This window comes from Delphinus delphis, chromosome X, assembly GCF_949987515.2.
Source record: "Delphinus delphis chromosome X, mDelDel1.2, whole genome shotgun sequence".
Classification (NCBI taxonomy): Eukaryota; Metazoa; Chordata; class Mammalia; order Artiodactyla; family Delphinidae; genus Delphinus; species Delphinus delphis.
In genome coordinates this window covers 88,296,978-88,310,308 of record NC_082704.1, presented here as the reverse complement: position 1 = coordinate 88,310,308, position 13,331 = coordinate 88,296,978, and the positions used below count along the sequence as shown (strand labels likewise).

Genomic DNA, 13,331 nt, shown 5'->3' with positions numbered 1-13,331 from the left:
TGAGAACTTCACTAACTTTTACTAACTTGGCTAATTTGACTATGTTACTTTGGATTTTCTATGTAGACTATCCTACCTTTGTAATTAATGGTAACTTTGTTTCTTAATTTTTGTGATCTTTGCTCCTGCTACTGCAATAACTAGGATGACAGCACAGTATGGATTGAAAGAGGTGGTATAGTACATTTGTCTTGTTTATTTCCCTTCTTAAAGGGAACGTTTTAAATGTTTTACCATTAAACATGATTACTTTAAGTTCTTTTTTTGTAAATAGCAAACTAAGAATAGAAAGGAACTTCCTTACTCTAATGACAACCAACTTTAAAAATTTTCAGTTTAAAAGTCAGCATTTTTCTTTTGTATGCAAATACTTTTCCTGCATCCATTGAGGTAATTTTATATTTTTTTCTCCTTAAATCAATCTTGTATTTCTGAAGTAAGTTCAAATTGACAATAAGTTTTTATCGTTGTTAGTTATTTCTGGATTGGGGTTGCTAATATGTAGCATCTTTGCATCCTTGTTCATAATTCAAATTGGTCTATATTTTTTCTTTCTTGAGTTTTCTTTATCTGATGCCTTGGAGTTGGTTCTACATTCCAAGGAGCTGGTCAGAGGAAGAGGAAGCAGAGGGCAACAACCCTTTTCTTTAAGGCAGGGGTCTCCAACCCCCGGGCCACGTGGTCCCAGTCCGGTTGTAGCCTGTTAGGAACTGGGCCGCACAGCAGGAGGTGAGCGGTGGGCAAGTGAGCGAAGTTTCATCTATATTTACCGCCACTCCTCATCACTCCCATTATTGCCTGAGCTCCGCCTCCTCTCAGGTCAGCGGCAGCATTAGATTCTCATAGGAGCCCGAACTCTACAGTAAACTGCACATGCAAGGGATCTAGATTGCGCGCTCCTTATGAGAATCTAATGCCTGATGATCTGAGGTGGAGCTGAGGCAGTGATGCTAGCGCTGGGGAGCGGCAGCAAATACAGATTATCATTAGCAGAGAGGTTTGACTGCATAGAGACCATAATAAATCAGTTGCTTGCAGACTCATATCAAAGGCCTATCAGTGAGTGACAAGTGACAACAAGCTCAGGGCTCCCACTGATTCTGCATTATGGTGAGTTGTATAATTATTTTATTATATATTACAGTGCAATAGTAATAGAAATGAAGTGCACAATAAATGTAATGCTCTTGAATCATCCCGAAACCATCCCCCCCGGCCCCCCAGTCTGTGGAAAAATTGTCTTCCACGAAACTGGTTCCTGGTGCCAAAAAGGTTGGGGATTGCGGCTTTAAGGGAATCATGAGATTATACACATCTCACTGGCGAGAACTTAGTAATTTGAGAACTCTTAGCTGCAACAGAGGCTGAGAAATGTCTTTATTTCGTCTTATCATGTTAATAGTTAGGATAGAAAACAGTAAGAGAAGATACACGTTGCAAAATAGACTGTACTACTAATAGAAATTAATTCATGTTATTGGTAAATAAGGGAATTACGTTGTATGATGTGGAAGTCTTACTGTTTCACTTAAGCTTTTTTCTGGATAATGGGGAGTATAATTATAAACTTAAGTAGGGAAGGGAAAAGTTCTCTCAGCTTGACTGCAGCACTGGTAGCAGGAGTTCTGTAGTCTAGATTTTAAGAAAATTAAGCACGAGTACCTTCATCCAGAGCTCTTCCTCAGAAAAGCAGGTTCCCAGTTTTGTACAGCTCTCAGCTATTTTCATTGTCTCAGCACCTTCCAGCTCTGCTCTAATTAAAGGATTGCCAGAATTGCAACTTCATTGTTTTGTTCATTTTTGATATCGACCATGGCAACCTATCATCATGCTGAGCTTCTTGCTTGAGTGGTTCAGGCTGTCTCCAGGTACTAGTTACTACTTTTGAAATCCTCTGGTTATAATGTTGCATAGGTCTTGAGCAGTCTTGTCCACAACTCTCTTTTATTTCTAAATCCTCTTGTTTTTAATGTGTAATTTTTTTTTTTACAGCATGTGAGACTTCCAAGAATTTTATCTGTCATACTGTATCCATTGAGCAATTACCATGTGCTAGATAGTTTTCTTGTTGGTGGTAGATACATTACCTCCTTTACTTCTCACAAAAATCCCAAGTGCCAGGTCATGTATAATCTTAATTCCTCAAAGCAACCCTATGAAATTGAGACTCAGTTAACTTGTTTTGTGAGTCGATAGTAAGTGACAAGCCAAGTCTGATGGCCTCTGTAGCCTGATTTCATGATCTCTATGCAATACTATGCATAGATTTTGGAAGCAGAACTACTTCTTCTTTTTGTTTAAAAATTTTTATTGGAGTATAGTTGATATACAATGTTGTATTAGTTTCATGGAAGCAGAACTTCTGCTCTAATGCTATAACTTTGGATCTGATTGATGTAATGAGCTTTGACAACCTCTTTTGCTATATTATTGTAACTAGGAGAAACTCTTACAAGTGTTCAAAAGGTAGTTTGGATTGTATTAAGGGAGTGATTCTGTATAAATTGAATCAGCACAGTGTTAAATTCTTTGATAAAAATGTGTAATAGGTTATTTAAGGCTGTAAGAGATTGATTTATTAGCAGTAAAACTTTCCTCAGTAACTTATATATGCTAGTTACTTTGCCATAGGGATCAAAAGATGACTTGAGCTCTATCTACCTTTTTACAAGCTCATATTCTAGTAGAGGAGATGAAGGGCATATCTGTAATAGACATGAATATTCATTTGGAAACTTGCTTCAGAAAAACCTAACTCTGCACTTGGGAATGTGTCAGGTAATACTTGTGGAAAGAAGAGATGAATGATGTGTTAAAGGATAGATAGGAATTTTATTTATTTATTTGGTTGGTTCGTTGCGCCGGGTCTTAGTTGCGGCAGGTGGGTTCCTTAGTTGCGCCATGCATGTAGGATCTAGTTCCCTGACCAGGGATCAAACCTGGGCCCTCTGCATTGGGAGCATGGAGTCTTAACCACTGCACCACAAGGGAAGTCCCAAGGATGGATGGGAATTTGCTAGATTGAGAAATGAGTTGAAGGAAAGATGGCATTGGCTTTTTCAGCAGAGGAAGCAAACATGTTTAAAATCATGGAAATGTATAAGAGCATATTTTATTCATAGGCCTGCATGTCATTTGTCCTGACTGGAGTGGTGGCTGTGGGATTGGGAAAGTTGAGCAAGAGTCATATAACCAAGACCCTTATAGTCAGGCTAGGTTGTAGGTAATCTTCAGAGGAGTTTAAAATAGAGAAAGTGTCATGGTTGAGTTTTTCACAAGTTCACTGGTAATGGTGTGGAAGGTATTTTGAAAGGGGGGACATGGAAGGGGAGGCGAAGGTTTGGGAGCTGAGTTAGGAAGCTATTGAAACAGGTCAGGTAGACAAAGGCAAGGTCCTAAACTACCTAGAGAAAGGCAGTAGGAATGGAGAAGGGGATAGATTCAAAGGCTTTTTGATTGTAAAATGAGCTTTGTGAATAGAATGAATTTGGCTTATTGGTGGGGAAGAGTTGAGACAAGAAAAGTAGGATTACTTTTTGGATTGGTTAACTGGTGAGATTGCTACCACTATGTAAAATCTTCAGTACCATTAGAGCATCAGACTCTCCTCTGCAGTGTAAGATAATGGGATTTCAGGTATTTGTAGTATATTCAATAGGTGGAGAGTACCCAGAAGGCATTTGGAAATTCATTCCTGGAGTTCTGGAATGCCTTCATACTATTATATTTTTCTAATAGTCTGGCTTGATTTTATTTCTTAATGATATCTCTGCATAAAAAATTGTCTTCAGAGGTGATTACTGGAGTATGGGATGTTTGGAGATGCTACAATCAGATTGCCATTCTACCCAAATATTGGCAGTAGTATAACAATATCTTGATAATCTCATCATTTAGTCAGTTTTGTCTAATAAAATTTTTTTAAAAGCTTGAATATTTTACTAATATTCTCTTTGGGAAACAGCTACCCTCTTACTGCTGCATGCTTGTAGGATACTGGGTCTAAAACGTTCCTTAAAAAACCCAAACCATGCTAGATAGGAAATTGCCGTGTCCTCAAAGGGGGGGCGGGGCGGGGCAGTGTTCTGATCTTAAACTTACTGGCACTCTACTGCTGTCTTTAAAGCTTGTTTTCTTTCAAAATCATGATATGTCCATGATGGCCATTCTAGACCCTGCCCAGTCTGATTTTCATACAGGGTTGCTGCTTGTCACTGTTGGGAGGAAATGCCTTTTCCCTCTTGTAGTGTGGGTGCAGTGGTTGGGAGCCTGCAAATTAACTGACAATAGACAGATTAACAGGAGAAAAGACAAAGTTTGTTTACACATGCATGCTGGAGTTGCCCTGTAATGAGTAAGTCCCTCAATAGCCAGAGATAAAGGTTTATATATAAACCTAACAAAACAGTCTCAGGGTTTTGGGCTTCACTGAGAAAGTAGGGAAGGTTCTATTGGAGTTTTTGATGCTGATGGGCAGCTGAATTCACATTTCTCAATGCTAAGGGTCAGTATTTTCCCTGTTGGGGATCAGTGAAAACACCTTCATGGGACTCTCTGGCATTAGTGAACTGCTAACTTAATGAACCACACCCTGCCTTCAATATAAATTGATTGTAATCTTACTAAGTTATAATTTCTTAATTTGGGATTATGATGGGTACTGTGATACAGTCTAGGTCAGAGGTTGGCAAATTTCTTTTGTAAAGGGCCACATAGTAACTGTTTTAGATGTTGTAAGCTGGATAGTCTCAGTGTTGCAACTGTTCAGCTCTTCTGTTGGAACTGGAAGCAGCTATATAGACAATAAGTAAATGAGTGGGGGTATAGCTATGTTTCAGTACAACTTTATAAAAATAGGTGGCTGGCTGGATTTGGCCCATGTGCCATAGTTTGCTGACACCTAATATAGATACTCTAACCTCTAAGGATTTGGACTGAAGCAGGAGTATGTTTTATAAATAATACATTTCCCAGAAAGTTACTCCCCTAACTTCTCACACTGGATTGAAGAGTGACTATATCACATTTAAACTCATTTTCATATCAGTGCCTTTGCTTGGGTCATCCTTCTGCATAGATCTATGTTTCTCAATGGGGATGCTGTTGGCATTTTTGGTGAGATTGTACATTGGGAGGGAACACATCTTTGTCAGGGCACATAGCCATTCACACCCCCAGGTCATTATTTCCAAAAATGTGTGGATTACAACCCCTGGCTGAGATGGCTTATTTTTCCTTCTCCTTTCCCAGCAATACCCAAGTTCTACCTCTTTTCCTAGTCCTTATTATACTTCATTAACTCTTAAATGGCTGCAGCTAGGAATATATTATTATGCACTTAATTTCATAATCATTTGTCCTTAGATTGTAAGTTCATTGAGGATAGGAATTTTTGTCTTTTTTGCTTACTACTTTCTTCCCAGTGCTAATAACTCTGTTATGAATCATAGTAGGTGCTCAGTAAGTGTTTAAATTACATCGTTTACTGTTACGGAAAAATGAGACTTACCTCCTTGGTGAGATTTATAAGCTCCTGATTAATAGGGACCATCCCTCATACTAATTCTGTGTCACCCAGGAAACTGAACTTAATACTGAACTTAAATACTGGGTGGTTCAATTTACTAAACCTGTGGGCATCTGCTATGTGGAAGGCACTGTGTATGCTAGGTAATATACACAGATGATTAGCACTCCTGCTTTCGTTGCATTTGTGTCTGATGGGATGGAATTTAGTCAATACACAAATAGCAAAAATATATTATCAATAGTTAAGAGTGAGCTCTGGAGGCAGACCTAGATTCAGTTCCTATGTCTGCAACTGTCTCTTTGAGCAAGTTGCTTAATATCTCTTCATTCTTTAAATTTCTGCCACCTCAAAGGGTTGCTAGTACCTTTTAAAAGAAATGATGTTAGCATTTTGCATAAAATTAAGTTCTTACTATTATACCATAATGTCACATGCTAGAGACATTATGCTAAGGCCAAATTTAGAGGTTGGAAAGATTACCTCTGGTTTGAGGTGGGAGAAGTGGCAAAGCTTCATAGGGAAGATGACATAAATGCATCTAGATGGATTGATAAAATTTATACAGTGGCAGGGATGGGGATAAGATTTCCTAGAGGGGAAAGGATGAGCTATGAACAAAAGAAGTTGAGAGAATGCAGGATGTGTACTGAAAGCAGAAATGTCCCTCAGTAAACTCATATTTCCACCACACCTTACACTGCCTTCTCTGGGCAATTACCTAATTTGGTGAAAGATGCTGTCTATTGTTATTCAACCATGCTCTCCTCCCCTCCATCTCCCCCACCTAGGGAGACAGTTGTGTTTCAAATCTAAACTTTTCTTGGGTAGAACATTTCATAACTCTGAATTTAACTACTCTTGTGTTCTGAACATCATCCATCCCACCCCCCAACACACACACACACGCACACGCGCACACACACACACACACACACACACACACACAGAGTAGTGTGCGGGGAAGTACATTTTAATCAGTTTGGCTTGTTCAACCCTTGAGTATTGTCCTCAATACCTAGTAAAAGTCCAGTCTATTTCAGGGATACAGTGGGGTCGTAAATGAATGATCCTGATTGAAGCCAGTTTCAACTAAATTTTAAAAATTTGAATATGAACTTTTGAAATGGATGTTGTCTGAGATCTTTGTGAATCCCCGTATTTGTGAATACCCTTGTAGCATGTAATTTTCTCATTCAGAAAATTGAGGGTATTGAGGATTTAATGAAATTAAATTTCCATGTTTATTACATTTTAAGATCTACTTAAGAAACCTTTTTTCAGTGTTTCCAGAAGTGTGGTTAGAATTCAAAGGAAATGCACAATATAACCCTAAAACAAGTTTTAGTATTAAAAATAATAATTGCATACCAAAAAGTCACCCAGCTATTTATTACACTTTGGTCTTTAAACATCACGGATTCTTTTTCTCCAGTCATTGAATGACAGCAGTTGTGGGATAAGTACTGTAGTTCCCTTACACCTAGCGCAAAATGACTCTGAGGAATGTTCTTCACTGTCTCCTAGAAATTCCCAGCAGTATTAAGTCCCAGTTGCCCACAGCTGCATAGTCAGCCATACTGTACCCTTTATTGGCTTCCTTCCCTTCCCTGCCTCACTTCTCTACTCCCTTAGTGGTGTTTCCTAGGGTAACTTCCCAAATAAACCACGTATACTAAAACCTTTTGTCTCAGGGTGTACTTCTGGGGAAATACAACCTAAAATAATACAGTAAGAAACATTTTAGTAAGAGTTTGAAATTTTTTAAGTTTTAGAACATAAGTTTGGAGAACACATAGTGGGTACTCAACTGTTTGCCCTTTTTGAAAAAAGGGAGTAGGTAGCTAGTTTCCCATATGGGGGCCAGAGGTCAGATTGAGTCTGGATGGGCATCTCTGTTTTGTACTGCAAAAGGAATCACTGATGTTTATAGCCCAAAATGTAAATGGCTAGGTGTCATTTTAGCATGTGGTTTTTTTTTTTTTTTTTTTTTTTTTTTTGCTGTACGCGGGCCTCTCACTGTTGTGGCCTCTCCTGTTGCAGAGCACAGGCTCTGGACACGCAGGCTCAGCGGCCATGGCTCACGGGCCCAGCTGCTCCGCGGCATGTGGGATCTTCCCGGATCGGGGCACGAACCCGTGTCCCCTGCATTGGCAGGTGGACTCTCAACCACTGCGCCACCAGGGAAGCCCGCATGTGGGTTTTTTTAAATACTAAAATTTGTTCTACGTTTATATTGTGCATTTACTTTGAATTCTAACTACCTTCCTGGCAACACTGAACATAAAATTAAATCCAGTTCAAGAAACAGAAGGAACTAGAGGAAGAATACAGAGATACAAGCAAGAGAGAATAGGATAGCATAGACATTTTCTTATTCCTGAAAAATAGGTTTTTCTCTTAGATTACCCATAGAATTCTGCTGACAGACTTTTTTAAATTGAAGTATAGTTTATTATTCATTCATTCATTCATTTATTTATTTATGGCTGAGTTGGGTGTTTGTTGCTGTGTGTGGGCTTTCTCTAGTTGCAGCGAGCAGGGGCTACTCTTCGTTTCGGTGTGCGAACTTCTCATTGCAGTGGCTTCTCTTGTTGTGGAGCACGGGCTCGAGGCGCACGGGCTTCAGTAGTTGTGGCTCATGGGCTCTAGAGCGCAGGCTGAGTAATTGTGGTGCACGGGCTTAGTTGCTCCGCGGCATGTGGGATCTTCCCAGACCAGGGATTGAACCCGTGTCCCCTGCATTGGCAGGCGGATTCTTAACCACTGCGCCACCAGGGAAGCCCTAATTGAAGTATAGTTGAATTACAATGTTGTGTTAATTTTTGCTGTATGGCAGAGTGACTCAGTTAATGCATGCATACACACACACACACACGAACATACATACATACATACACATACTTTTTTATATTACTTTCCATTATGGTTTATCCCATGACATTGAATATAGTTCCCTGTGCTATGAAGTAGGACCTTGTTGTCCTTCCATTCTGTATGTAATAGTTTGCACCTACTAACCCCATACTCCCAGTCCACCCCCACCCCCTGCAACCACAAGTCTGTTCTCTATGTCTGTGAGTCTGTTTCTGCTTTGTAGATAGGTTCATTTGTGTCATATTTTAGATTCCACATATAAGTGATGTTATATGGTGTTTGTCTTTCTCTTTCTGACTGACCACTTAGTATGATAATCTCTAGTTGCATCCATGTTGCTGCAAATGACATTTTTATGGCTGAGGAGTATTCCATTGTATATATGTACCACATCTTCTTTATCCTTTCATCTGTCGATGGACATTTAGGTTGTTTCCATGTCTTGACTATTGTGAATAGTGGTGCTATGAACATAGGGGTGCCTGTATTTTTTTGAATTATAGTTTTGTCTGGGTATATGCCCAGGAGTGGGATTGCTGGATCATATGGTAATTCTATTTTTAGTTTTCTGAGGAGCCTCCATACTGTTTTTCATAGTGACTGCACCAACTTAACATTCCCACCAACAGTGTAGGAGGGTTCCCTTCTCTCCACACCCTCTCCAGCATGTGTTATTCGTAGACTTTTTAATGATGGCCATTCTGACTGGCGTGAGGTGATACCTAATTGTAGTTTTGATTTGCATTTCGCTAATAATTAGTAATGTTGAGCATCTTTTCATGTGCCTATTGGCCATCTGTATGTGCTGACAGATTTTTTATTTCAGGGCAGGTTTGATTAAAAAGAAACCACAGAATCTGTCCCAGTTGATTGGATTCTGTGCCATCTGTTGACTCATCAGTTATTTTGATGTTTTAAAAATACATTGTAGGGCTTCCCTGGTGGCGCAGTGGTTGAGAGTCCGCCTGCCGATGCAGGAGACATGGGTTCATGCCCCGGTCCGGGAGGATCCCACATGCCGCGGAGCAGCTGGGCCCGTGAGCCATGGCCGCTGGGCCTGCGCATCCGGAGCCTGTGCTCCGCAACAGGAGAGGCCACAGCAGTGAGAGGCCCGCGTACTGCAAAAAAAAACACAAAAAAAAACAAAAAAACCCCCAAAACATTGTAACTATATTGTAATGCAGGATAGATTTTTAGTAACATAAAACATCCTGGATACCATATTTTATAGTATTTGTAACATATGTATTAGACATAAATGCTTTTCCTAAAAGTCTCTTTTTCCCTTTCTTTCCAGAATGCTGCCTTTTTATATGGTCTTGGTTTGGTCTACTTCCATTACAATGCATTTCAGTGGTAAGTTGACATAAAACTAATAACTCCAGTTGTTTTCAGTAAATGACTTATTTAGTTTGTATTTTTGTGTGTGTGCGTAATAAATACAAAATATTTTAATATCACTAAGCCTACATTTCCCAATAATCTCCTGAAATTATTAGTTTGTTCCTTCAGGGATATTGACCTACCTTAGATTATTAGAAATATATGTGTTCCTAAAAGAATCTGGTATAAGATTCTGATTAAAGACGACTTAGATTAGAAAGCTTTGGGAATTTCTCAGTCACTTGTTATGGACTGGTGGTCCCCAGGTTATTTGAACTGGGGAATGACTCTACTCTCTATTCTCAAGTTGGTAAATGGTCTGTGATGAGCAGTATTTCCTTTTCAGACTTTTGGATATATTGACTGCTCCTTCCCTTCCTCCTTCACCAAAAGACACGCACACACACGAGTGTGCTAGTACTTCTCCAATTTCTAGTAACTAGGCACTAGATTATAAACTCTCAATTTTCTCTTCTATAAAATAGGAGTAATGGTACCACCTTCAGAGTCAGACATTAAATATGATAGAAATATATATAAGATTTTATAAACGGTAAAGTATAGGTCCCTGTTACTGTGGCCTTTGCCCCCTTGTTGTCTTTCTGTTTACCAGACAAGACAGTAACATTCTCTAGTGGAAAGAACATAGTTGAAAGATTGGTATTCTGGTCTCAGCACTGCCACTTAGTTTGATGTGTTTCCTCATTTGTGTGTGTGTGTGTTTTAGGTACATTACAGTTACTTGCCTTTTCTACTCTACAGAGTTTTGATGATCAAATGAGATAATGTACATTTTGCAAACTGTAAAGCCCTATGTAGACATTTTTTGAAATATATTCGACTTTGTCAGAGTGCCTTCTATTCTCCATAATTTTAAGCTGAATGGGTGCTGAGAAAGTCCAAAGGAACATTTTGACCAAAGGTTTTAACCCTGTCATATACCTGTTGGGCATCCTGGATATTTATTACAGAGCTTTTAAATATGCATTGGCAATGATTTGATGTGGTTTCTCTAAAGATGAAACTTAAGACATGAATGACTTTTCCCAGATGCCTTTTCTTTCCCGTTTGCTTTTGGTCCTGTTGGGTTTTGATCATCTATGGAAGCACTGCATTGTTAGAGAACACCTGTGTCGATAGAGTATTATAATCATTCAAATCACTCATTTTCTTTGTAAACAAAGCTATAATTGATCTTTATAAAGAAGCTTTGTAATATTTTTCTTTTAAATTATACATCGTTGTAGAGCAAGCCTAAATTTAAGCCTCCTAACTTCATAGCCAGTGTATCATATGTAAAATCAAGAGTAGATTAGGACTGTTTTAAAATCTCTTTACTTTCTTGAAGATGCTATTCATAGAATTCACAATTCGAAACTTTTAGTACCAGAGTGGTCTTAAGAGATAACTTAGTTTTTTTCCCTTAATTTTATAGACGTAGAAAACAAGGGGTGTGTATGTGTGTGTAACTCAGTATTATATAACTGTTTAATTGGTGGCAGAAGCAAACTTATGCTCAGATTTCCCAGTCTAATTATTTTGTCTGTTGTAGTCTGTCCCCAAGTTTGAAGATTGATTGGTGGTTATTTTTTAATCAGTATTTGTAATTGTTCTCCTGGGCACATTGGTAAAATCTTTATGGCCAGCCAGAAATAATTTAGATGAAACTCAAGGCAAGGAACTCTGCAGTTTAGAAATGAACATGTATACCTCACACCAGTTAATTTTCACCTACCTGTGATAACTTGTGAACTCCCTGTAGATTGAAGATACAAGCATAAGATCAGTAGTGAGGTGAAGCCATCATCAGTTGAAAATTGGATTGCATTAAAAAGTATGTGACCATGTCAAGTTAGGAGGCTTGTAGTGTGGAAAATTATATCTTTTGATTCCTTATCTACATATGATTTCTGTGTCCTTCAGTTGGCTTAAGAAATGAAACTGAAATGATGTAAGAATGATGCAATGTCTGAATTAGTAAGTGCCTTCTGTTCTGTTGATCCTGTCCTGGTTACCACCATTTTCTCATGTCTTGAGTTTCAGCTCTAGCTGCTCCCTAAAATGACATACCTCACACCCTCTCTTAATCCATCATGGATGTGTGTTTCCTGTCTTGCTGGTCAAATGTTCTTTCACAAACTCTGTGCCCCAATTTTTGCTTTCACTTATCTTGCTATTTCTTGAACAGCCACAAAACTAGGAGGCATGGAGTAGGTGCTTGGTGAGAGTTTTAGAGTGTAGCCTTAACGGATAGGAACTTCCTTAGGTTAAAACTATACTTGTGTTTTATTTGGTTTTACTTATAGGTGGCTATTAATTTCTGGGAACAGACCCACCTCCACCCCCAACACATACTAAGTTCTTTGGGATTTGTTGAAAAAATATTTCCAGAGAAGAGTGTGGTATGCCTTTTTTGTATTGTTAGCTCAGAATGTTCCATCTCTTGTACATTTATAATTTAAGTAGAATTTAATATTTGTAAATGGTGTCTGTTGTTATTTAATTAGATTAAGTATTCGAGAATAATGTGTGCAACCACCATGTGTGTTGGGGTTGGTGATGGCGACTTAATAAATTATTAAGAGCAATTTTATTAACTGGTTTTATTTGTTAACCTGTTTGTCTTGTTTCTTGCCCTATTATGCTCCCCCGCCCCCTTTTTGGGGGGTGAGTTGATTTTATTGTTAGCCTCTGGATGAGTTCAGTTATTTGGTCAGTTTTTCCAGTTTCAATTTCAGCCTCTTAGAGGAGCCCATGTCAGAAAGTAGTAGAGCAACTGTTACATCCTCACTGGATTTATCATAATTATTTAATTTTACTATTATCATACACAGTAATCTGTGACCAAACTTAAAATAAATATAAGGAGGAAGGAAGACATAGAAGCCCATAGTAAAATGCATGCAGCAGAGAGCTAGAACCAGTATCTATAAAGCTGTTCCTTTCCATGTGCATGAGTGCATGCCCATGCCTTCACTTGTTCTTCTTCATGAGGATGGCATATTGCTAAGGGTACCTTGAACTGAGCTTTTCCTTGCCTTTGTAGTAAGAAAACTGTATCCTTGGGTGAAAGGAATTGAAATATATACAGTAATAAAGTATTATAACTTACAGCCATATTTCTAAATATACCTCCCTGAAAATCCTTATCATTCCTCTCTCTCTAGCCTATAACCTTTTGTATTCCCATTGATCAATATCAGAATGGTCTTATAGTGGCAAACCTAAGAGCTACATAATTCTGTGCCAGAGGCATAGGATTTTGGAAATTAGCTTCCCAAATCTAATTGATAAGCCCTGGTAAGGAAATGTAGTGATTATTATTATGTTGACATCAGCAAGGAGTAGGGTAATGAGATGGAGGTGAGTTTAAAAAGACAGAAATGTTAACACATTACAAGGGAACTTTCTCCAGGACTCATTTCCCTAGCGTGTACGAATTACAAGTGTTCTTAGGGGTGTAGGAATCTCTGCTCTCCTTGTAAAATCACTGCTTTGGGTGCAAACATAAACTTAATGTAGTTTGAGATAACCACCATTGATC

At 38.6% G+C, this 13,331-nt stretch overlaps 1 protein-coding gene across 3 annotated transcripts in view; it reads left to right on the top strand.

Annotated features, from left to right (window-relative positions):
• The window catches only part of KDM6A (lysine demethylase 6A), a 210,006-nt gene that overhangs the window by 101,506 nt on the left and 95,169 nt on the right, over positions 1-13,331 (top strand). For all 3 annotated transcript variants that reach the window (XM_060002295.1, XM_060002296.1, XM_060002297.1), the window contains exon 5: positions 9,702-9,760. In XM_060002295.1, coding sequence (XP_059858278.1) covers positions 9,702-9,760 — 59 coding nt within the window. The remainder of the gene's footprint in view (positions 1-9,701; positions 9,761-13,331) is intronic.